This window comes from Vicia villosa, linkage group LG4, assembly GCF_029867415.1.
Source record: "Vicia villosa cultivar HV-30 ecotype Madison, WI linkage group LG4, Vvil1.0, whole genome shotgun sequence".
Lineage (NCBI taxonomy): Eukaryota > Viridiplantae > Streptophyta > Magnoliopsida > Fabales > Fabaceae > Vicia > Vicia villosa.
The window spans coordinates 197228853-197255862 of record NC_081183.1 but is presented as its reverse complement, the minus strand read 5'-3'; the positions used below and the strand labels follow the sequence as shown (position 1 = coordinate 197255862).

The 27010-nt window shown below is 38.3% G+C and overlaps 2 protein-coding genes across 3 annotated transcripts; one reads left to right on the top strand and one right to left on the bottom strand.

Moving 5' to 3' along the window:
- The first annotated feature begins 15452 nt into the window (after positions 1 to 15452).
- Positions 15453 to 19005, top strand: LOC131598662 (uncharacterized). Its single transcript, XM_058871243.1, has 4 exons — positions 15453 to 15527; positions 17416 to 17868; positions 18186 to 18437; positions 18838 to 19005. Exons 1-4 carry the CDS (start codon positions 15453 to 15455, stop codon positions 19003 to 19005), a joined length of 948 nt encoding a protein of 315 aa, XP_058727226.1.
- Positions 19006 to 20412: 1407 nt separating this feature from the next.
- Positions 20413 to 24057, bottom strand: LOC131596718 (chlorophyll a-b binding protein 7, chloroplastic). 2 transcript variants are annotated; one of them, XM_058869461.1, is made up of 6 exons: positions 23879 to 24057; positions 23623 to 23789; positions 23399 to 23545; positions 23174 to 23306; positions 21343 to 21435; positions 20413 to 20879 (listed from the first exon to the last, which is right to left on the bottom strand). In XM_058869461.1, exons 1-6 carry the CDS (start codon positions 24014 to 24016, stop codon positions 20568 to 20570), a joined length of 990 nt encoding a protein of 329 aa, XP_058725444.1. In that variant the 5' UTR covers positions 24017 to 24057; the 3' UTR covers positions 20413 to 20567. The 2 variants fall into 2 exon arrangements, with proteins under 2 accessions (XP_058725444.1, XP_058725445.1); XM_058869462.1 differs by lacking the exon at positions 21343 to 21435.
- Between the last annotated feature and the right edge of the window lie 2953 nt (positions 24058 to 27010).

Below are 27010 nucleotides of genomic sequence, written 5' to 3'. Positions count from 1 at the left end.
CATATCGCCTAGAGTCACACTTGAGTCGCACGTGTCGGTGCGAATTATTGTTGTTGTGTGATTATGTGATATGATTATGTGGAATGATTTTGGTGGATATACATATATGTGGATGTTGTGATTGGTATTGTATAGTTGAATTGTATTTCATAATTGTACACATTTGAGATTGTAGTAATTGAATATAATTACCCTTCTGTTTGAATGATGTTCATTGCGACATCGCGCAAGTTCCGAAGAGTAGTGGTGCTTCAGAGGAGGCTTAGCTTGGAGTTTTAGATCTCCTTAGCGTGTTTTAACTCGGTAGTCATATTGGGCTCTGGTCATATGTAACACATGGGGTTTGGGTTTATTGTTATTACCTATGTTTTGATATTATGAGATATTATTTTGCTCATACGTATTTCCTATTTAGATATGATATATTGTTGATGAGTGGCCTTTAGCCGAGATGTTGAGATATGGTGAGTGATGTATGAGAATCATTCGAATTTAACATTTTTATTTGATGAAATGATTATTCTGCTTGTGGCTTTGCATTTTGTTTAATTTCGTGTTACTTGAAAATGACCATTGCATGTTAAAGTGTTATTTTTGGTTTTAAAATGTGTGTAACGCCCTCATGTGGTGCATGCTTGTTACTTTGATATGTGAAAATGTATGCCTTGTTTAGCAATATAGTTTTAGGGGTGTTATAGCAAGTGCTAGAACATTCCTAATGTATCCCATCTTGCCACATGAGCCAAGACTTTATTGTAGTCTATGACATATTGTTGTGAGTACACTTTGGCTACAAGTCTAGCCTTGTACTTCTACACTTCTCCCTTTTCATTACATTTGGTCTTGTATATCCACTTAACATCAATCCTTTTAACTCATGGTGGTAAGTTGACTAGCTTCCATGTTTCATTATTTTCAATTGCTTGAATTTCTAAATCCATGGTCTTTCCCCACTTATTGTAACACCCTTCTAAATCCTCGCGGAATACAATTTAAATTCAGAGTAAAACGTGTAAAAAATATGCTACAACTCCTTAAATAAAATAAAAATATCTATTTGTCATGCTTCCCGAGGAACATAAATCAATATCATTCAACAAACATGTTCAACACAGCGGAAATGAATTTCATAATATGGATAATGTAAATCTTCAATAAATCACCACCAAAACCACCGTCTCAGTCCAATTAAAATATCCAATAAATAAGACAAGATTTTATTTTAAATAACTCTAAAATAACGTTCCCCGGTGTTACAAGACTAGAGCATGACACCGACACGTCTGAAAACTAAACGGATTAGCCTACAAGTTATCCTCATCAAGCACAACGCCGCTACTCCTTAATCTGAAAATGATCAACAGTAAGGGCGAGACATATTCACAATTAAACCATATTATGAGTTCATAAATAACAAAACATCATAAGTAAATTATTCACCCTATTGTAATATATTAAAGGTTTCAGAAATTATTCACCAACTATTACGAATGCAATCAAACACAACCACATCACCACGATATAACACTGGAAATCTTCCAATCGTGTTATAACAACAAATATACAAATGCAATGACTCTATGCATGTGGTACCAATCATGGGATTAACCCATCTCACTGATCCAAACACCACCGGGATACGGCCACCGGAAACTCACTAATTCCACACAATGGGAATTAGCTACCACTGATCCAAACACCGTCGGGATACAGCCACAATATGAATATGAATGCATGCACAACATATAGCATACTATTCATCAACACCGAATCAATATGAACAATTTCACCACAACATAACTCACCGTTAACAACACCAAATTTCTTATATTCACGTTTCAACACAATCAAATAATCACATCATACATAATTCACACCAAATATAACATCAACATCACAGTTATGCTATTACAATATCACCACATTGTCACATCTATTCAAGTATGTACACAATGTATAAATACTCCATAACGGATTGAATCGAGATTCCAAAATAAAATCGATTTATTTCTTATTAAACTAATTTTTTAGATAGAACACTTAATTACCTTCCCAACGCTCAAAACGGCGACTAAATCGGACTTACGGTTTGAAAGATATGAATTTTTAAAATTAAAATATTTTTCAAAAAGCATCAAGTGTAACCGGTTACCGTCCATGTCGTAACCGGTTACACAACAACGAGCTCAGTAGCAGAAAACTCCATTTCGACAGCACTTCCTCTTTCCCAATTCAAACCAATTTGTACCAAAACAACTATAACATCAAAACAACATCAATTCACACATTCTACTACATTTCTAACATGCATTGGGGTTACCTAACATCAAGTATGTTCCATAATCAAATAATTTCACCAATTCCTCCAAATTACACCCTATAATCCCAATACCTCAAAATCTAACTTGCATCCAATTGGAATAAACAACCTACATATTCAGTTCTATCATTCACAACTAATAATATAGGCTAAAAGGATTAGTCACCCCTGACCTTAGCCAAATTCTTAGATGCTCCCTCTTCCTCTTCTTCTGCTCTTTCATGTATCCTTGGTTCTTCTCTTTTTCTCCTCTTTTTGCTTTCTATTTATCTTTTTTCCAATTTCCTTTATTTTATGAGAAATGAAAATAACTTAGTAAAAGGCCTACTAGTTAACACCTCCCCTTTACTAACTGCCACACTGGCTCAATTGCTCTGTTGTGAAAAACGATGTCAAGAACAAAATATAATAGGGATGAAGAGAAGAACACAAGAATTGGTTATAATTGCTATTCTTTTACTTTCTCTTAAAACAAGATTACAATTTTACAAGAATAACAAATAACCTCTCTCACCCTAAATTAGGATTTGCAGCTTAGCAATGATGAGAGACTAGTATGCTATTTATAATAAAACCTAACATACTAACTAATGGGCTTTTTCCACAAGGCCCATTACACAAGCCAACTTAATAAACAAGCTAACTTAACAAATTAGGGTTTAAACACTAAAACCTAATTTAACATGCTAACGACCATAGCATCTTCGACACAAGCATGTGAACAACCTTCGACTTCATGCTTAATCTTGTCGAATCAAGAAGCTACCCTTCTACCATACTAGAGTTCGATCCAATATCTCACAAATCTCCACCTTGGATCTAACTCTACAACATCAAAGGAACAAACTAGCTTTCTTCATGCAGCTTTATCAACTGCATACATTGGAAAAACTTGCAACTCGACAATGTCTTGGTGATCATATCAGCAGCATTGTCTTCAGTCGAAACCTTCAACACTTTGACTTCTCCACGCTCGATTACTCCTCTGACGAAATGCAGCCTCACATCAATGTGTTTAGTTCGCTCATGATAGGCTGAATTCTTCGACATGTGTATTGCACTTTGACTATCACATTTAACAGTGATACCTCGACCTTGAAGTTTCAGCTCCTTCGCAAAACCTTCAAGCTACAATGCTTCTTTCACAACTTCAGTTAGGGCAATATACTCCGCTTCAATGGTTGATAGAGCAACAACCTTATGAAGTGTTGCTTTCCAACTAATTGCAGTGCCAAACATAGTGAAAACATATCCAGAAATAGATTTTCTGGAATCCATACAACCTGCATAGTCAGAGTCGACATATCCTTCAATTGCTGCTTTACTATCTTCACCCAAGGCTCCACCATAAATTAGGACTCTGTTCAGAGACCCATTTATGTACCTTAAAATCCACTTCACTTCTTGCTAGTGAGCCTTTTCAGGGTTCGTCATGTACCTGCTTACAAGACTTACTGCATATGCTATGTCGGGTCTAGTACAGACCATAGCATACATCAAAGAACCAACTATATTAACATATGGGATGCTATTCATATAGGCTCTTTCGACATCAGTACTGGAACACTGGTCAATACTCAGCTTTCATTGAGGGTTTGTTGGAGTCACAACTGGCTTCGAATTCGACATACCAAACTTTTCGAGAATCTTCCGTAGATGTGCCTCTTGAGATAAGCATAACTTCGACTTCTTTCTATCTCTTCGAATGTCAATTCCAAGAATCCTGGAAGCAGCTCCCAGATCCTTCATATCGAACTCCTTATTGAGTTCAGCCTTCACCCTCGTCACATCTTCAACATTGTTGCTTGCTATGAGAATATCATCCACATAAAGCAACAAAATAACAAATGAATTACCAGGTCGAAATCTAAAGTAAACACAGTGGTCGAACTGACTTCTAATGAAACTTATGCGTGCCATGAACTTGTTGAATCTCCTATTCCTCTGTCGAGGAGATTGTTTCAGCCCATACAAAGATCTCTTTAACTTGCACACATAATCTTCCTTCCCCTTTTCGACATACCCTTCAGGTTGCCTCATCAGGATCGTTTCATCTAGATCACCATACAAGAACGCAGTCTTCACATCCATTTGTTCCAGTTCAAGATCGAACTGTGCCACCATGGCAAGCAACATTCGAATAGACCTATGCTTCACAACAAGAGAAAACATATCATTGAAGTCGACACCTTCTTTCTGAATGAAACCCCTTGCAACTAACCTTGCCTTGTATCTTTTCGACGTCACTCCTTCAATTCCTTCCTTAACTTTGAAAATCCATTTACAGCTGACTAACCTTGCCCCAGCAGGTTTCTTGATCAGTTCCCAAGTATGATTATCATGAAGAGATTTCATCTCATCATCCATGGCCTTCAGTCATTCAGTCTTATTTCGACTCCTCATAACTTCCTTGTAGTCTCTGGGTTCTTCGCTTAGAACCTCACTTGCAGAGATTAAGGCATAAGCTATAAGATCTGCATATCCAAGTCTTTGAGGTGGCTTGATGGCTCTTCTCGACCTATCTCTTGACAATAGGTAGTCACCGACAGTTTCCGCAATTTCCTCAACATCTTCTGCTTCTTCTTCGACTTCATCGGGGATATGCAATTCAGCATCAACATGCTCCACCTCAACAGGAATCTCTACCTGTTCCAGCTCTTCGTCAGATGTTTCTGCATTTTGACCAACATCAGTTTTCTTAAAATCCATTTCACCTTCATTGAAAACTACATCTCGACTAGTGATACACCTCCTGTGACCTGGATCTAGGAACCATAGCCTATAAGCTTTGACTCCTTTAGGGTATCCCATGAACATGCATTTCAGAGCTCTAGGTTCGACCTTGTCTTGCCTAATGTGAGCATAGGCTACACAGCCAAATACTCTCAGTTTGTCAAGATCTGGTGGATGTCCCGACCAAACTTCTTCAGGTGTCTTCATATCTTACGATGTCGAAGGACATCTGTTTACCAGATATGTTGCTGTCGAAATAGCCTCAGCCCAGAACACCTTCTTTAACCCCGCACTAGTCAACATGCATCTGACTCTCTCCAAAATAGGTCAATTAAACCTTTCAGCCAAACCATTTTGCTGTGGAGTACCTGCAGTAGTTCTGTGCCTTGCAATACCAGAGGCAGCACAAAAACTGTCGAATGCCTCATTGCAAAATTCAAGGCCATTGTCAGTTCTCAACCTCTTGACCTTTCTGCCAGTCTGATTTTCAACCAGAGTCTTCCAACTTTTGAAATTCTCAAAAGTTTCATCGTTAGTCTTCTGGATGAATACCCAAAACTTTCTGGAATAGTCATCAACTATGGATAGAAAATACCTTGCTCCTGAATGTGATGGACACCTTGCAGCCCCCCAAAGATCAGCATGGATGTAATCAAGGGATCCATGTGTTCTTTGTTTGCCTTTGTTGAACTTCACTCTGCAAGATTTTCCAAGTACACAGGGTTCACAAAACTTCAGCTTTTCGACATTGTCTCCACCAAGCAGATTTTGTTTCCCTAATTCGACCAGACCCCTTTCACTGACATGGCCCAATCTCATGTGCCAGATTTCTGTCTTCGACAAAGGTTTCGTGGATGCAACATTTGTCGAACCACTTACAACTTCAGCCTCAAGGGTATACAAACCTTGTTTCTTCACGCCTTTCAAGACTTCCTTCGAACCGTTCATGACTCTTAGGATACTTTTCTCTCCTTGGAAAACATATCCATTCTTATTGAATTCACCAAGAGAAAGTAGATTTCTCTTCAAATCAGGAAGATACCTGACTTCAGTCAACAACCTTATTGACTCATCATGGAGCTTGAACCTCACAGATCCAACACCTGCAATCTTGCAAGCCTTGTTGTTTCCCTACAATACTGATCCACCATCTTGATCACATAATTCCTCGAACAAGTCTTTATTTGGAGTCATGTGCCAAGTGCAACCTGAATCCATAATCCACTCTCTTCTCGAGTCACTGCTTGAAACCACAAGAACATCATATGATTCAAAATCATCTTGAACAATGGCTGCATTGCCATTATCCTTACCTCCATGATCTTCCAGGCGTTCATGGCACACCTTTCTTGTGTAACCCTCCTTCTTACAATGATAGCATCGAATGCCAGATGCTTCACCACTGTAAGGCTTCGACTGGCTTTTGCCCTTCTTCTTGTCAAACTTACCATCCTTTCGTAAGAGTTTTCCTTTAACGGCTAAACCTTCGCCAACAGTCGAAGGTTTATGCTCCTTTCGTTTGTTCAAGTCCTTTGAATATAGGGCTGATTGAACTTCTTCAAAGGTCAGGGACTCCCTTCCATACAGGAGAGTTTCGATGAAGTGAGCAAGTGATCGAGGCAAAGCGCATAATAGTAACAGCGCTTGATCTTCATCATCGATCTTTACATCAATATTTTCAAGATCAAGAATCAGCTTGTTGAACATATCCAACTGCTCAGCCAACACTTTGTCTTCAACCATCTTGAATGAATACAAAGCCTGCTTCAGGTAGAGTCGATTTACCAGCGATTTGGTCATATACAAACTTTCAAGTTTCGCCCATAACCCTGATGTCGTCGTCTCCTTTAATACCTGTCTGAGAACCTTATCACCACAGCTCAACAAAATTGCGCGGTGTGCCTTCTCGATCATAGTCGTCTTCTCCGCTGCCGTTAATGCGGCAAGAATGGCTGCCTCTCCCTTCAACGCTTCCAAACAACCATGTTGAACCAGTAGGGCTTTCATCTTCAAGCGCCACAGACCGAAATCATTCACTCCGGTGAACTTTTCAATCTCATACTTTGTTGACGGCATCTTCTCCATGCTCACCGCACCAATTTGTTGTGAAAAATGATGTCAAGAACAAAATATAATAGGGAATTAGGGAAGAAGAGAAGAACACAAGAAATGGTTATAACTGCTATTCTTTTAATTTCTCTTAAAACAAGATTACAAGTTTACAAGAATAACAAATAACCTCTCTCACCCTAAATTAGGATTTGCAGCTTAGCAATGATGAGATACTAATATACTATTTATAATAAAACCTAATATACTAACTAATGGGCTTTTTCCACAAGGCCCATTACACAAGCTAACTTAACAAATTAGGGTTTAAACACTAAAACCTAATTTAACATGCTAACGACCCTAGCATCTTCGACACAAGCATGTGAACAACCTTCGACTTCATGCTTAATCCTGTCGAACCAAGAAGCTACCCTTCGACCATACTAGAGTTCGATCCAATATCTCACAACTCTATTTTCATATTTTTTCAATAATTCACCAAAAATTCCAATTAAACCAAATAAATAATTTAAATTTCAATTAAATTAAATAATGGAAATTATGGGGTGTTACACTTATCATTTCTATTACAAAACATTGCAAGATTGTGTAGTTGTTCTTCTTCACTTACTAGATTAGCTATATAGTCATCTAAGTAAATTGGTTTTCTTTTGTGCCTTATTTCAGGCTCTCCTTCTTCTTATCTTTTAGGATTATCTTCTTTAGTTGCACTATCCTCACTTGCACTTTTTATATTGTCTCCTTGATGTTGAGTGTAACGCTCGAGACTACTTTCAGGATTATCGACTGACCCCATAAATCAACACGGGTCTTTCCAGCATACTTTGTCCTCACTAACATGATTTCTAGGAAACTTCCTAGAAAGTCACCCATCCAAATACTACTCCAAGTCAAGTACGCTTAGTTATGGAGTTCTTATTGGTTAGGCTACCGAAAAGAAGATCCATGACTTGGAGTAGTATTTGGATTGGTGATCTTCTAGGAATTTTCCCTGAAAGCGTGTGAGTAAGGACAAATCATGTTGAAGAGTCTCGTGTTAGTTTGTGGGGTCAGTTGGTAATCCTGATTGTAGTATGAGGCGTTACAAATGGTATCAGATCTATACCTCTCCAAGTATGATGTGGTTCAAGGAAGAACCAAGCGGAAGCTAGTGGGCATGTAACACTTGAGGCCAACAAGGGCGGGGAGTGGTTTTTGGTGCACGAGGCATGACAATGAGACACTTTCGAGTCCGAATAGGGAAAGAAGTGGTATCCAGATTCACATTGGAATGAGAAGGATCCTAAGGTTATCCAGGAATGAGACTGCATGATTGAAGGAAGGCTTATAAGGATTGATTGGTACTACCTATACCAACAGGATGCATCTTCTTTTCGGTTGTCTGATAGGTATGAACTCCACGGTTGAGCGTGCTTGATTTGGAGTAGTATTTGAATGGGTGACCTTTTGTGAAGTTTCTCAGAAAGCGTGCGAGTAAGGACAGAGCATGTTGAAAAGATTTGTGTTGGTTTGTAGGATCAGTCGGTAATCCTGAAAGCAGTATGAGGCATTACAAATAGTATCAGAGCATACATCTCCCAGTACGATGTGGTTTGGGGATGAACCAAGTCGAAGTTGGTGGGCATGTAACACCTGATGCCAACGAGGGCGGAGAGTGGATATCGGTGCACGAGGTAGGACAATGAGACACTCCCAAGGCCGGAGAGGGAGAGGAGTGGTCGTCGAATTAACATCGCAATAAGAGGGATCATAAGGTTGTGCATGTGTGGGATTGCATAATTGAAGGAAGGATTATAAAGATTGATTGGTACTATCTATACCAACAAGATGCATCTTTTTTTCGATAGCCTAATAGATAAGAACTCCACAGTCAAGTGTGCTTGACTTGGAGTTGTATTTGGATGGGTGCCCTTCTGGGAAGTTTCCCAGGAAGCGTGTGAGTGAGGACAAATCATGTTGAAAAGTATCGTGTTGGTTTGTGGGGTCAGTCGATAATCCTAAAAATGATCTAGGGAGTTACATTGAGTATCATATATAATGTGCACTTCACCATCTGCTACCTCATTTCATTTTTCTCCATATTTTATTCTTCACTATCACCATTCACTACAACACGAAAGGGCTTCTAAAGCGCTTTTTTTGGCCTTTAACAGCGCTTTAAAGCGCTCTCAAAGCCAGCGCTGGCGTAGGTAACGAAAGCGCTTTTGAAAGCGCTCTGGTAGACCCACCCTATAAGAGCGCTTTTTACAGAAAAAGCGCTCTGGTAGACCCCCCTATAAGAGCGCTTTTTCTGGAAAAAGCGCTCTGGTAGACCCCCTATAAGAGCGCTTTTGTTGGAAAAAGCGCTCTGGTAGCCCCCCTACTAGAGCGCTTTTCCAAAAGCGCTTTGGTAGGTTGCGTATTTTTTTTTCTTCTTATTTTTAATCTTTGGCAGCGCTTTTTGTAACAAAGCGCTTTTGTATGTGGACCTTTAAGAGCGCTTTTTAAAAGCGCTGTCGTTGCTAAATGAGATATTTTAAAGTGCAGCCTATAATTTCAGCCTCCCAGATCGACCTATAATATTTTCGACCTGTAATATATTTTCAACCTGTAATATTTTCGACCTGTAATATATTTTCGACGATATATTTTCAACCATAGGTAGGTCTATATATATACTAATATAATACCATTATAATATCCAAAATTATATATATACATCATTATGTCAATCAAACTAAATCTCTAACATCAACAATATTATACTTCAAATATTAATTGGCACCAATATGAACAAAGTTAGTAACCATATATCCTAGAGTACTATAATATTCTCTTAAAATCGACACAAATCCTACTACATGAATAGCTGATGAATATAAAATTGACACAATTCCTCTTTGATTTCTTCCAACTTAAGTCTCGTGTATGTAGCAGCACGGAATTCGTCAAAGTACTACAGAATAAAAACATAATATGAATGATTTAGTTAAATGTAATAAATTATAAGAAGTTATCTAATTAAGTTATAAATCCATACCGTGATTGGAATCTCTAATTGATTCATTTGAAGGATTTCTTTCATAAACCTCAAAACAAAGTATCTGCAGTCTGAACTGTTCCGCTGTATCGGACACTACATAGAAAAACAAATAAGATTTTATAGTTGTCTTATTTTATCAAGTAGCATAAATATTATAAGCAAAATTGTGAAAAATAATGTACCTGCACTTTGATCCAAGTAATGTTGTTTGATTTAGTCCGGGATACCTGTGCGTCTCGTTGACTTCGGAACACTTGTATTGATCTAACAAATATATAAAAGCATATGTTTAGATCAATCTCACAAATAATTAAATATACACGAATATTTAGAACGATCCCACTTACAAATCAATGATTTCCTTCATAGCCGGATAATTGGTCCAGTCACCATTTACCGAATTCAGATAATACACCACTTCTCTTATAGGGTTGATAGCAAGCAACAACCAGTGTGCTCTATAAATTAAAACAATAGGTTATATGAAAATTTTGCTATACACAAAAGAAACAGAGATTAGATGAACCAAGAATGAGAAACTAACCCTACTGGTCGGGTATTATACACCCAAAGAATCAGACTTTATGTATTGTCGGATGACATGAATCTATTGACTAAGCGCTGTCTAACTGATTCCGGTTCCGAAGCAATTGTCATTCCGCTGCAATGGGCGGAAGACACGAAACGAAATCTGTTTGACAATGCAGTCCCGCGCAACACTCTGTCATGCAACAACCTTAAATAAAAACATTATAAGCATATTAGCGGATGAGTGAATAACCGGATGTATGAGTGCATATTAGTGTATATTACCGGATGAATGAAAAACATAATAAACATAATGTGTAAATAAATTGTTCGACTAATTAAATAATATATCAGATGAGTGAATATTACCGGATGTACGAGTGCATATTAGCGACGCCTAGTTGTTCTTGCGTAAAAATCTCTTCCAAGTCATCTATTGCAATATGTGACATGAATTCAACACCAAAGATACCTTCCTCCATATTGATTTGACGGAGAGCACCTTCCTTCAAATCGGACATATCAACAAGTGTTCCGAGCATCGTCCGGTATCGAGCCACAAAAGCACCACCTTTTTTTGCCGCTTGCTTCGGAGGACCCTTAGGTGGTACGCTACGAACTTCCTGTGTCACTTGTTGTGACCCCCGAGCAGATGCCTAAAAATCATATAACGATCGATAAAATATAAAATCATGCAATTTAGATTCAAATTATATATTAACTCCTTAAATGTACCTCTTTTAGTGATGCAACAGACTCTTCCTCCTGTAAAATCCCTTTGCCCTTAATTGCGGGTTTTGTAGGAGCAGTCTAAAATTAAAATGTAAAAAATAATTAATGTAACGGTGCAGAATTGACATTCGAAAACTAAATGATTCATAATGGTTTTGAATATACCTCATCACCAATGATAATGAGCTCCGAGGGCCATGCAACAAATGACCCTATTGCATCTCGCATCAATGTTGTCTCTGAGACCATGTCAGGTACCGGTAGCACCGCATCATGATCTAATACAACATCAACTGATACTTTCAGGTGTCCATTCGGGAGAGGTCAATGGTGAAGTAAATCTCCCACAGTGTTGTGCACTTTTCCCTTGCCAACTAGGCGATAATACGGTGCCGATAAGTATAGTTGGCAAGAAGAAATGCCCTAAACCAATAGTAAATATAAAGTCATTATCGTTAATAAAATAGAACAATTTGTAAGGAAAAGAAATTTATAATTACCTCGGGAAGTTTTCTTTGACAGTTGAAACTAGCTTTATCACTAGTTTCTTTCACCGATGCAGTATTGCACTTTTCTCTCATATACATATCTTTATCTCTTTGCAATTCAGAGACTTGTGCTTGCAATTCCTGCAATTTTTGCAACACTTCTTGATTGGTAGGATTTCTTCTCCTAGGATGCTTGTAAAAAGAGGTTGGAGTCACACCATGACCCTTACCCCTCACCCGATCGGGATACTCAGGAGCATCTAGAGCTCTATTAAGTACGCTCCTATCATCCTGGTCCTCACCGGTGGACACCGATTGCGACAAGGTCTCCTGTAATTCATTTACATCTCAATAATTATTAGTGGAGATAAAAAATCATTTATATATTAAAAAACACTTAACTGACTAATTAAAGACACAGTATTATACTTACACATTCAGTATAAACTCTCTGAACATCGGGATCGACAGCTTGATTCTTGCCCACACGAGCTTCCTTCCACAACACATGTACAGGAAGTGAAGTTTCCTCACTTTTATTCTCCTCTAACTATGCATTGACACAAATGATAAAATCGTCAAATAAAACACATTTAGACAATTAATTAAAACGCATTTCTATTTACTTACAATTTTATCCTCTAAGCGTGCATATCCCAAACGCCCTTTTTTGTATGGATACGCGGGTTTGGATGCTCTCGCACTATTCGTGGCACTCCTTTTCCAAAAATCTTCATCTCTTTGATTTATAAACTCAACGCAATCTTTTTCATCAATGAAGATCTCATACTTTTTTGGCCGTCCCGGTGCCTCTTCAAGAAAGTTTCCATCTTTATCCTTAAGATAGGTGTTTGTCAAAAAAGTTTTCCACCCTCTATATCTTTTTCCGGTCAAACTAAGTATGTAGCGTCTACGATCATCTGGTATCTCAAAAGTCCTCTGCAAAAAAACATACGCATAGTGTGTTAGTATAAGTAATTTAAACAATTTATCGTCAAGATAATAACAACAACCATATATGATATATACCTGAAGCTCGTCCCAAATCGCTTTTTTTTTCGCATCCAACTCTTCGCTTTTCAGATTCCATTTAGCTACGGAGACTGGAATATGCATACGAACAAGTGTACCAATGTAGCTTGTCAACTTTGCAGAATTAGGACCAATTGGTTGGTTTTCAGAATTCCATTCCAAATGGTATACTAATCCTTGGTCTCTAGGTCGAATGATTCCCTTCATAATGGTGATGCCTCGTGCAACTTCTTTTGCTTCAGTATCAGGTGGAGCATTTGTATCCGGAGCATCTCTTTCTTGTGAGTTTTCTTGTGAGTTTTCAGGTGGAGCATCTCTATCCGGAGCCATTGAACCTGTATCAAACAAACTAAAGCACATTAGTACACTATTAATAAGCTAACAATCTATACAAGTCAAATGGAAGTCAAACCATGCATGTACAAGTAAATCGGAAACGAAATCGGTACAAATCAAAATAAGCGTCAAAAAAGAAAGTTGTCGGAATTGAACAAAATTTACATGGCTATGGTAAAACGTCCCCACGGACTCAAAAATAAATTCGGTTTTCCAAAGTTCAGACCGTAAGCCCGACTTTTGATTACGGGCAGAAGCAAAACCGATAAAAAAACAGTCCCAAAATTTAAAGATAAGTGCATGAGCAGCTCCGGAATCGTCAAAATAGTATAGTTACATGTAAAGAAGTCGACAAACAGATACATGGTTCAAAAGTTATGTACAAAACGAGAATATGCACCAAAATTGAATAAGTACTATACTATTGAATAAAACAATCGGTACAAATTGAATAAAGCAAATTAGTCGGAATATGTATACTATTACCTTTATCACTAACGTCTCTTTCTTTTCTTGGTAGGATTGTGTTCTACCATGAGAAATTGGGTTCAAAACAAGTTCTAAATCCCTAAACCAACATCCCGGACAGCCATGATATACGTATAAATTGGCTCTCAAAATTCACTTCAAACAAGTTCAAGATGAAAGAAAGTAAACTCAACCATAGCCAAAAGATCTATCGATCAACCAAAATCATGCATATTCAAATATCAAAGCTCAACGATGTCTTTAGAATCAAAATCAAATAATATCAATACAAAATATGACTTAATTCCACTTCAAAACATGAGATCAATTCCAACCACCTTTGAATCAATTAACTTAGAAACCGGGAAGCCACTACACCAACCTATTAACGCATACTTAAGTTCACTTCAAACATGTCTTACACAACGAACTCGGGCAGCCATGAACATGAACCAAAACCAAAACTCAAAGAGAAGCACAATATCATTCAAACCCAATCTAATACAATATATGGATTATCAAACACTTAGCAAAAAGAACCACCAATAGTTATACTCAAACCCGACACATAACTATGCTAATGTGAGTATTAGCATAGAAAACGATTGCATTCATCTTTCAAATGTCAAAAACAGTGCCATTATCCAATGCCCAGTTACAACATAGAAGCAAAAGAGAACACCTAATATAATATACTCAGGAAAAAGCACTTTGTTTATTCGCGATGTGGAATCATAAGGATTTATATAATCAAATTCAAGAGAAAACTACAATATTAACTGTAAAAAAATCACAAACACAAACAATATTAAGGAGAACACAAACACAACCAAATTCTTTACAGTTACACATTCCTAGAGAAAACTACAAAATCACAAGAAAACATATTGGCGATATCGCGAATAACCAATAAATCGTGTACCTTCGTCTTCGTTTTCTGGGCAAGGGTTGTTCTTCGTTATAGCTTCGTCTTCTCTTCGTATTTGTTTTTCTGGGTGGTTTTGAGGATGAGATACGGTCTTCTCGAATTCGTATTCGTTCTAGCTTCGTCTTCGTCTTCTCTTAATAGATGGCAGCGTTTCTATGGAGTTTCTATGGAGTTCTTTGTAGATGGCAGTGTTTCTTCGTTCTGGGCAGCGATGGCAGTGAAAGAAAATTAGGGATTATGAAACAGCTATTATTTGGATTTTAAAAATTTTAATTGACGAAACAGTTATGAAAGCACTTTTAGAAAGCGCTCTGGTAGCCCTGCCTTTACCAGCGCTTTTTAGGGTAAAAGCGCTTTCGTACCCCCCCTCCTTTAAGAGCGCTTCTGAAAGCGCTTTCATAAGCCACCTATAAGAGCGCTTTTTGAAAGCGCTTTCGTACCCCCCCTATAAGAGCGCTTTTTGAAAGCGCTTTCGTACCCCCCCTATAAGAGCGCTTTTAGAAAGCGCTTTCGTACCCCCCCTTTAAGAGCGCTTTTTTTGCGTGTTTTTTTATTTTGTTTTTAGTGAAACCTATGCCAGCGCTTTCTCCAAAAAGCGCTTTAGTAGGGGTGCTGCTAAAAGACAAATTTGTGTGACCTTTTGTGAAGTTTCTCAGAAAGCGTGCGAGTAAGGACAGAGCATGTTGAAAAAATCTGTGTTGGTTTGTAGGATCAGTCGGTAATCCTGAAAGCAGTATGAGGCATTACAAATAGTATCAGAGCATACCTCTCCCAGTACGATGTGGTTTGGGGATGAACCAAGTCGAAGTTGGTGGGCATGTAACACCTGATGCCAACGAGGGCGAAGAGTGGATATCGGTGTACGAGGTAGGACAATGAGACACTCCCAAGGCCGGAGAGGGAGAGGAGTGGTCGTCGAATTAACATCGCAATAAGAGGGATCATAAGGTTGTGCATGTGTGGGATTGCATAATTGAAGGAAGGCTTATAAAGATTGATTGGTACTATCTATACCAAAAAGATGCATCTTTTTTTCGGTAGCCTAATAGATAAGAACTCCACAGTCAAGTGTGCTTGACTTGGAGTTGTATTTGGATGGGTGCCCTTCTGGGAAGTTTCCCAGGAAGCGTGTGAGTGAGGACAAATCATGTTAAAAAGTATCGTGTTGGTTTGAGGGGTCAGTCGATAATCCTAAAAATGATCTAGGGAGTTACATTGAGTATCATATATAATGTGCACTTCACCATCTGCTACCTCATTTCATTTTTCTCCATATTTTATTCTTCACTATCACCATTGCTAAGTGATTGAGCTCTCTTCTTCTTGTTACTCTTGTCTAATTCCCTTCCTTCAGATTCTTCAAATACCACAACCTTAGTTATCATAATCTTTTTCTCAATTGGATCATAAAGCTTGTATGCCTTGGATTCCTCACTTACTACCAAATGCACACACCTAACACCTTTCACACCTACTCCCTCCATTCTCTTTTATAAGCAAATTATACTTTTTAGGTTCATTCAATAAATGATGTATCTAGTCTATATGTAGTCCAAATACATTATTTATTGAATGAACCTAAAAAATAAGATTTACTTATAAAAGAGAATGGAGGGAATTTTTGGGAATTTTTCTACATGTCATCATGCTTATGATCACATTTATCAAAGTTGTATTCTTTCTCCCTCACACTCCATTTTGTTGTGGAGTGTAGGCAGTTGTCAATTGCCTCTTGATACCATGAAGACTGCAAAAATAAAAATAACAAACATTGGATGTAAACTTTTGTCCTCTATCTGTCCTAAGACATTTAATGTATTGACATGACTCTTTTGCTATTAATGCTTTGAATAGTTTGAAAACACCAAAGCCACCAGTTTTCTCATGTGGGAAGCATATCTGAGTTTTTCTACTGAAGTCATTTGTGAATGTGATGAAGTACATGTTTCCACCTTTTGATGCAGGCTTGATAGGTTCTCACACATCTAAGTGAATCAGCTCAAGATTTTCTTTGGTCTCCATAAGACATGCTTTGATATGGCTTTTTCCCGTTGCTTCCCCATCCAGTGGCAGAGCCAAACCAAAATTTTAGAATGAACGCTAAGATAAACTAAATTATAAAGATAATAGGGGCAAAAAAAATAATGGAGACTAAAATAATTATACATGGTGATGAATGAATTGCATGTAGTTTTGACATTATTAAAAAAAATGATATTTTAAAACAAAAATTTGGGACGAAATAGACTTATTATTTTTTTTGAAAAATCTGTCTAAAAGTCATGTGAAATACATAGACAATTTTCATTGTATATATAGGCATTGAGATGGATTTTAGACATAATACAAAATTGTTATTTATTTTACCTTTTTTAATATTTCGTCTCAAATCTGGGTGAAATATTGTGAATTTCTTAGCCCACCCCATGCATCTACTACTACACCACGGAGGCCTTAGGATGATGTTGATGCTAAGGGTTTCGCACAGATGCCACCCCCCGCAGACGTCGTCAGGGCACTTCTTCTACTTCTACTTCTGTGCCACCGGAGCTTCATGAAGACGTCGGTGTCGGAGCTTGTTTGGTACCGGGGGCCCTGTAGACGCATCCCTGTTGACTGACTGGGTATGTAGATCATGCAGCTAGGCGTATCTGGGAGGAAGATGTAATTTTTCTTTGGTAATTACTTATTAATTTACTTTCTTTAGTTTCTGATTTAGATTATTAATAACCGTTTTATTTTTAAAAAATTTCAGGAGAGGGATCCCCAGAGGTTCTACAACCATGCCCGAAAGATTGTCAGTATCGCGCAACCTGACCAGCGTTGGTTCCAAGATGTACTATCAGCTTCTGGCCTGAGGGACCTCTGTCAGGTTGGCTACGTGACGATACCTAACGGGATGCTGATGGAATTTGCGGAGAGATGGCATCAGAAGACTTCCTCATTTCATCTTCCTCACGGTGAGATTACCATCACACTTGATGATGTGGCATGCCTCCTACATCTACCTATCAGGGGTATCTTCCTTGATCAAGGTAGGGTGACGAAGGAGGAAACGATGGAGATGTTGATTGCGGAGCTGGGGGCTGATCCTACTGACGCGCTTGATGAGGTGGAGAGGACCCGCGGGATGCACGTGAGACTTTCTTTCTTGCAGCGGAGATATGATGAAGCGCTGCGTGCGGCACATGAGGCTTTTGGTAACGAGGTAGAGGCAGATATACACATAAAGCAGGCGCTGAGATGTTACTTCCTATATTTGATAGGCACTCAGCTCTTTGTGGACACAGGCTCGACGTACACAGACGTCGTCTACCTCAGGTACTTATCGAATACAACACCTATCCGAGAGTATAACTAGGGAGCGGTTGTACTCCGTACAACTACTACAGACTCGGAGAGGGATGCTTGTGGAAGGCAAGGACAATGGCAGGCAGCTGTACCCTTTTGGTGGCAACAATCTTATACCCTTCTACTTATTATATATTTGTGATAGTATATTAAAATAACCGTGTTTTTTTGCAGGCTTGGATACTACAGCACTTCCCAGACATTATTGGCTGGGGAGAGGTGCCTACCTACACTGAGCTCATGTCGTGTGCCAGTGCATTCAGCCCCCTCAGAGGGAACCAGGTGTCAGATCCTTACAGGCGCGGACTTGATCGCATGGCTGTCGAGGACGTTAGATATGACTGTTATGCTTATGACTGTGAGATGGTTCCGTTTGATGAGAAAACACTATACTCTGGATGGTTGGCCGCCAGCTCGACCATTATTGTACGTTATCTTCTAGAGCACGTCATGCGTCAGTTTGGCTACACACAAACGATACCTCGCAACCCTATTATCTCTTCTCCTATCTTCATGACCCGTTGGTAGTTAGATGAGGTCTTTATAGACTGGGAGCATCACATGGTTCTTGGGGAGGCTCGGGCGACGAATGCAGAGCACGACTGGAGCTGTGTCGAGGGGTACATCACTTGTACTACAGAGTGTCAAACTCATACATGCTTCCCACTGCACCTGGAGATCTGCCCAGACCAGCCCATGGGAAGATTCTGCAGACTCATCAGGCTGAGTTGAACCACACTCGGGATCTTCTTCCCCGGTGTCGTCAGATGGCTGACATGGGCCTGATAGCTATTGAAGATGGTTTATTCCCTGAGGGTATGAGCAGAGGCGTGTGGTGGATGTTATGATTAGGCTGGCACATGAGGCATTTATGTACGGTAGACATCGTGCCAGGACTGGTGGGGCACTTGACGCTAGAGGCAAAGCCACCAGAGGGCATGGTGGACGCAGAGGCGGGGCCAGAGGTAGAGGAGAGGCGCAGGATGATGTCTGACATACAGAGTAGTGATGATTGTTGTTTTTTTATGTCTGTATTTTTATTTCGTTTATGTATGTTATTTTGATGACTTACTCGACATAATGACCGACATCATTGATACGATGTATTTTTTTGTCTACCTACTATTATCCTTACAATGCATTACTTTATATTGAGTTTTGGAGTGAAATGAACATGATTTGAAAATATAGCAGACTGTTCCATAGGTGCATATACGGAACACTTTGTTTTCACCACGTTTTGTAGGTTCATCTACGGAAGGATTGCTTAACTAAAATAAGGTGAATTTAACTATCTATACTGTGTTTTTTAACGGTTTGGTAGATGCATCTACGAAAGGAATCATTTTTTTGCAAAATAAGGGTGCTTCCGGATGTGCATCCACGGAAGTAGAGGACAAATTTGGAATCTCGCGTGGTGTCTAAGAAATCCATGGGGTCTATTGAGTAATTGTCGAAATATTAAGGCAAATTTAGAAAAAATTATGAAACCTATTGGATGCAAGGCCAATAATTGAGCTCTATTCACCTTTATAGAACTTTGATACTTCCTGCGCATGGAATCCCAAATGTCCTTTGTTGTGTCATGCACCAAGATTGTTTCAATAATTGTCCTATCAATTGCTTGAAACAAGTAGTTTTTATTCTTGAGATCTTTGAGTTTGCTTTCTTCTACAAGTTTCTTTTTTTCAGGCGTTGCATCTGATGGAGCAACAATTACGCCATGCTCAACCACTTCCTAATACTCCTTGGATCGTAGAAGATTCTCCATGAGCATGGCCAAATGATCATAAAACCATCGAATTTGGAAATTGTCGAGGTCAAGAATTTTGAGGAATCCGACATGGAAAGAGCAAGGATAATGAGACACAAGGAAGAAGAAGATAACTAAATTAACAACATTTCCCACCTTTAATCAAAAAACTGTGTTTGATGATTGAAGGAAACACGCTAGAATCCTTGAATCGGGCTCGTAATACCACTTGTTAGATGAGGGAAATCTCTTGTTTATTACCATATGGTAAAGTGCTTATATACAATGAGAAGGATATTACTTGTTGAACAAGTAATATCACTTAGTTATATAACTAACACTTAACTAACTCAAAGTTAGTTATGTAACCAATGTAAAAGACTCCCAACCATTTTTCCTAGTTATTTCTATAATTTTGTCTATTTGTTGGGATCTTACAATCTAAGTTACGATCCTACGATTTACGCTTTTTACATGCCCCAATGATCTTTATCGAGATCGCGATGACAATCATGGTAACCACCCCTAACCAAGGGTCAAATCCTAGGATTGTGTTCTAAACAAGAACACTGACCAAACTGTCTCAGCTTGTCTTTGTCGCTTGATTGATGCACCTTTATTCTACAACTGTGATGTGATGTCTACAAGTTATGCCAGTCATAGGTTATGACCACCTTTATTCTCTTGGTTAGGACTACAGGTATATTGAAAAAAACCTATATAAAGATACATTAAATACCGCTGAAAATTTTGGAGAGAAAAACTTCTTGGAGAATATCCAAGATAGATATATATATCAGATCCTAGTGTAATTTCATTGAATTGAGTGACCCCAGCAAGTTGTTGTGGAAAGGATCAGAGATGTGATCCATAATGTTTTGTACAGGACCTTTACCCGTCACTGCCGCTTGCATGAAGAAGCCTAACCAAGCCATCATTGCCAAGCGTCCATTTTTTATTTCTTTCACCTTCAGATCTTCAAAAGCTTCAGGGTCTTTGGACAGACTTAAGGGATCAAACAATGCTCCTCCAGGGTAGTTTATATCACCAGGCAGATATATCCCTAGAGGCTCCAATGCCTCTATCCCACAATATCTAGCGTATTCTGGTCCAACCTGTTTTATAATAAGAATCTCAATTAGTAATAACAGTAGCCAATCCATCTGCAGACGCAAAGGACTGTCCAAAAGAAACAATATTTATGGTTAAGCAGTTCCATCCAAATACTGAAACTTATTATTTTGACCCATACAAATTTGGTTTATGAAAGTAAAGTAATTTCTTGAACTTTGAGTATGAAATGAATTTAACTTGCAAACAATATAGTTGCATTCTGGTATTTCAAGAGAACGCCTACGAAGCATTGCAAACCATGAAACATGTTCCATTTGTAGAATCAAAAGGATCTGCTTCATCCAGTACAACTAAGTTGAAAATCTAATAACCAGAAGTGCTACACCACATCATCACTAACATCATATGGGCTCAAACAAACTGGAAAACTGGAAGACAAATGTCACAAGATATAAATAATGTCAGGAGCTCACAAGACAAAGGGGATAGTGATACAAGCATTACCATAAGGAGTACTTGGCAAATAGCAATCACAACCACTCCCTGGCTTCCAGCTAAATGAAGACCTGGGATGCCAAGGTAATCTAGAGTATCTCCCTGTCGAAAATTGGAAGACACATAAGAAAGAAATGTCAACAGCATTATTACAATTCACCAATTTATTTGCTTGGTAAAAATGTATACAAAGTCAGACTGAGCCGAATTTATTCTCAAGCAGGTAAAAACTGATCGACTAGTTTTAATTAATGAAGTGCAATAATGGAAAAGAGACTACCAAAGATTTATTGGTTTAGGGATAAGGAAAAGAGAGAAAGACAAATCAATGCATGAGCTAAAACCAAAAGTATAATGAAAGATGTAATGTGAAACAAAACTGATAGAACAGGAACTAGGAACTTATCAAGAAACAATATCACAGTAAGGAATCGACCACTGTGTAAGTATGAAACTTTATTGATTTTATTGAAAACACCCTACAGATTTTCAAGGAATGTGAAACCTCCCAAATACAATTGTAATTCATCAATGAATCTTTATTTCAGCCATATCCTTGGAGTAGAAATGGTGAGCTAAAGGAAAAAAAATAAGCAAATTTAGCGAGACGGCCTACAAGCACCAAAATGGTATCCGTGCCATGGGCTTGGCGTAATCCTCCAATAAAATCCATTGAAATGTCTGCCCACACTTTAGTGGGGATTGGGAGAAGTTGCAAAAGGCCAGCTTTAGCCAAAGTACTAGCTTTATTTCATTGACAAACTTCATAAGTTGCTATATAATCTTTAATGGTATTTCTCACTCCCCTCCAATAAACTGCATTCGCAACCTTCTTATATGTCCTTAAGAACCCCGAATGACCACCTAGAAGGGAGTCATGCAGTTCCTTTAGAATGAATGGAATTCTTTGTGATTTATGAGAAAGGACTAGCTTCCCTTTATAATAGAGTTTTACACGGAGTAGCGCATCCGCCGCTACATTCTCTTTGCCCTGTCTATATTGAAATCATAACCCATTAGCTTCATAGCCCATATGAACTGATTTGCATTCAATAACTTTTGTTCCTGGAGAAATTTCAAGCTTCGTTGGTCTGTCCGGATGATAAATTTGCTTCCAAGAAGGTAGTGTCGCCACCTTTTAATAGCAAAGACCATTGCCATGCCTTGCTCCAAAACATGAGAGGCCTGCCATCTTGTAAAAGCACTGCCCCTAAACCACTCGATGACGCGTCTGTTTCCACTGCAAATTGTTTGGTAAAATCTGGTATGGCTAACACTGGTAGAGTGTTAACTGCTGCCTCTAATTCATCAAGAGCCTTTTGTGCTTGTGCATTCCATTGGAAAGCATTCTTCTTGAGTAATTAAGTGAGGGGACGAGCTATTCTTAGTATATGGATTCTCATTTTCCTTAAGAACAGGGAAAGCATCATGTAATGAGAAAGAAAGGTTACGATGTTGTATTGTTATCTCCCATTATCATTAGAAAAAAAGGAGATGACTAAAATACTTGTTCGTACCAGTTAACTTTTATTTGCATGTGTGGATCACAAGTTTCATATGAGAGGAGGGATTGAAACAAGCATATGATTAAACAAATTATAACAAGACACAAAAGAAGTGAAAAGCTATAATCAATTATTCAGGATCCAGATGGGAGTATGTCATAGAGCATCTGTAGCTTTCTAAAATTTCTAACCAATATTCATTAAGGTATAATTTTCCCCTTGATGGAATGGGAAATGGAGAATGATTATTATATTATTAATTGCACAAACTAGTGTATGGTAAAGCTCAAGAAAGTGATAAGCAAAAGATTTTGAAAGAGATAAAACATGGTAACCTGGAGCTTTGAATAACCAACGCGCCACCAAACAGGCTCTACAAAGTGAAAGGCTCCCAACAGGTGTAATAACTCAGGAATCAAAGCACCAACAGATGCAAGCATAGCCCAGCGAGCATGCAATAACTCAAAGCTTAATAATGATGAATTAGGTTAAAACATATAAAGTAGCACTAGTGTATTGCAAGCATTGCAGAATAAAGAAAGTAAATGAAAATGACATACTTGAAATATTTCTGCAGCGCCACTGGATCTTTGGCAAGGCCGGCAATGTCAAAGCCATAATCCCCAGGAAGTTCCCCAATAAGATGTGACGGGTATCCATATGAAATAGGACCAAGCCAACGAGGCCGACCTTCTCCGTACCAGAAGCTGAAAACATGAGCACAGATTTTAATTTTACTCGTGTTCGTGTGTCAGTGTAACGTAAGATACATATAAAAAAAGACCTCATTTTTCTTGCTCTTTGAGCCTGAGCCTTAAATTTGGAGGAGTTTTGAAGAGCGAATTTCTTTGTGTCTTCCATTTTTCTCTGAAGCGATTCCCCTAGGGGACTATTAGCTATAGCTTTGACGGCAGTGAAAGGAATGGCTGAGAATAGTAAAACTCCAGCAAGCTTGAATTGAATGGGAAAATTAAGGATGGTGTGAGATGATAGTAGAAAGCAAGAAAAAAGGATAATAGTACGTAATGTAATGTAAGGACCTCTTGCCATGAAGCATTGCAGATGAAAGGAGAACGTTTTATTGGCTTTGAGGCAAAGCTTACGGAGAGGGAGCGACAAAAGTGATGAGAGCCGCTAACGAAACAGGAACAAGAGGAAGGAAGCAACACCATAGGCATAGCCCCCTTGTAAGTTACTAGTTAGTAGTGTTGTTCAGATCAACCAGTGACATCAAAATCAAATTGAAGATAACTTCAATTTATATACAACTTGGACACGTGTCATTGCTAATACACATAATTTATTTTGTTTTTGTTTTTTTACATTCATTTAATTATAAAAATAATTTTCTAGTTAAAATAAATATGAGGTAGTATGCACTTGATAGTTTACTTGAAATATTAGAGGTACTAGTGTGAGATCCAACATGCAACATTCAATTTATTTAATTTTAATCATTAGGCTATTTATAAATTAATTCGTATTATTTAAGGATTTAATCCCTACAAATATATCATAATTCAATTTTAGTTCTTCACAAAAAATTCTTAGAATAATGGTCTTCTTACTATTTTTTATCCACAATTTTGGTTCATCCCGTTAATTTTCTCTAATGGAAGATGACGTGGAGGAACAGTTGGCAAATTTTGACACTTAGGCAGACATATAATAGGCCACGTTAGATTTTACACAATGATGTGTTGCAACATTGTTTTTATTTTGAAAAGAAATAGAAAGTTGTAGTGTTATGTTTTTGGAAATCCTAAACCAGGGCACTCTCGCCTAGGAATCGTGTCACCTGGCGATAACACGAGACTCGCCCAAATGTATCTTTAACGTGTGAGTAAAGAAATTGGGAGTCTCCACAAACTCTTGAAAAATATGTAGTCAATAACTTCCCCAAATAAGAATGGGTGATTGACGTCACTAAGATGACTCAAATCTTAAGTCCAAATGGCCTATATAAATGCTCTTTCTCCCGAGGAGAAAATGGAATATAATTATGTACACCCCAAAAGAGCAAAACGCTTATTAAGGTCACAACACACGATTGACTGTAACCATACGCTTGCTCCCAAGCGTCATCGGTCGTCTATAGAGTCTCTCACCTCACTTGAGCAGGACTCCTAAATTTCATCAAAACACCGGCGTTTCTGCCATCATGGTAAGCCCTAACCACCATATCATGTTATAAACCTACTAAGACCTGGGTCTCCCTGCCCTTATAGGTAGGGGTGGCAAAATGAGCCCGGTCCGCGGGGAAAGCCTGTTTTGCCCTCACTTTTTTGCGGTGCGGGGCTAAGTTTTAGACTCTCACTCTCCAATATGCCCGCCCCGCCCCGTTTTTTCGCGGGCTTTTGCGGGGCGGGCATGCCTGTTTGCCACCCCTACTTATAGGTGGCATGCACACTTATACTTTTTTACTAGTATAGTGGCGCTCGTTGTGGGGCTCCGGTAAAACTAACATAGGTCATGCCTTATTTATCACCATCACCCTTCCCAATGTTACCTTTCACTCATATACTTAGCCACTTTGTTAAAATGATAGCTTCATCCCCTATGCTAGAAGGTACCACCGGTATCGGTGATGTTGACGCCTTGACGGAGATGCATTCCGCCATGGACGAATTACGCCGTCATAACCAAACGTTGTAAACGACGTCCACAACATCAGATATCGCCAACAAGATTCCAACCCTCGGAGGAGATTGAATTGTTGGACTCCCAACCAATTTCAGATGAGATATGCAGGATGTTTGCCCTAGAGGGTTTCAAACCATACTCACTGGGCAAGTTTGAGAGGCGCAGCGATCCCTACGAGTATGTTGCCTCCATTAATACACAAAATGGTCATCATAGGAGCACTGGACTCCCTCAAATGCAAGATATTATCTGATACTTTCAAGGACGCCACTCTCATATGGTATATGGGTTATCTCATGCTTCCATCAACAGCTACCAGGAACTGTTAAACGAATTGGTACACTAGTTCACCGTTGGTCACCATGGGAAGATGTCAACTACCAGTATGTTTAATATACGCCACGGTCCATCGAAGTCGCTGAGGAACTATCTCACCCGCTTCAACGAAGCCACCATCAGAGTCGTCACACCAAACCAATAAATGTTTGTGGGGGCGTTCCAAAATGGACTCCAGGCGGGACACTTTTAGAGTAGCTCATCTGATCATTAACCATGTTTGCATTTTGTGTCCATTTATAGTAGCTCATCATATTTTGCGATTGTGTAGATTTGATTGTCTCATATTTTTGTTTTTAGGACCATTCCATTTTATTTTTTATTACCAATTTAAAATACCACCTTATTTGCTTTAATCATATGCATTTTTTAAAGAGAAAAATAAAATTATAAAAAAGTTTTTTTCAATTTTTAAACCATATATATTTTTTCATTTTTATTTTAAGTCAATAAAAGTATTAAATAAGCACAAAAGACAAAACTTAGAAGAAAAAAACTCATAAACATGTTGTTGTGACGCGAAAAATATTCGAGTGTAACAAACGCTCGAAATATAATAGAGTAGTCATCGAAGTTTATTTTTTGAATGGAAAATGTCGGTAAAACCCTAAAAGAACTAAATTATGGTCATCACAACCAAATTAGGGTTCAGAAATCGATTATCCAATTGAATGGTATTAGCACTCTCACATCTGTTGTATTCAACGGGAACCATTTAGTTAATTTTTGCATTTTTATAACAGGTATAATCGATTAATCAAAACCTGTAACTGGTTAGAGGATAGAAATTTTTAAAATATCTTTTCACAACTACAATTGTAACCGGTTAAAACATTATGGTAATTGATTACCACTGAAGCAGAATGATTTTTTTTGGAACCAACATGATTTTAAAAGGTTGCAAACTTCCATGGAATTATTTCCAAATGTATGCATCAATTCATAGAGGTATTTTTCTGATGTATATAAATGTTCAAAAATCATAATTCGAATTACCTCTTGCATACATTATTTTTACACGGTTCAAACAAATCTTTCTAGTGTTCATATTTCCATCAAGAATGAAACTTTTTGCATAACTTACATTTCATTGAAAAGAGTTTCATTCATATTATTCTGAACACTTAGTATAAATATATTTGGATTGTGATCAAGAGCAAGGGAAAATCTATTTGTCATTTTTGGAATTCCAG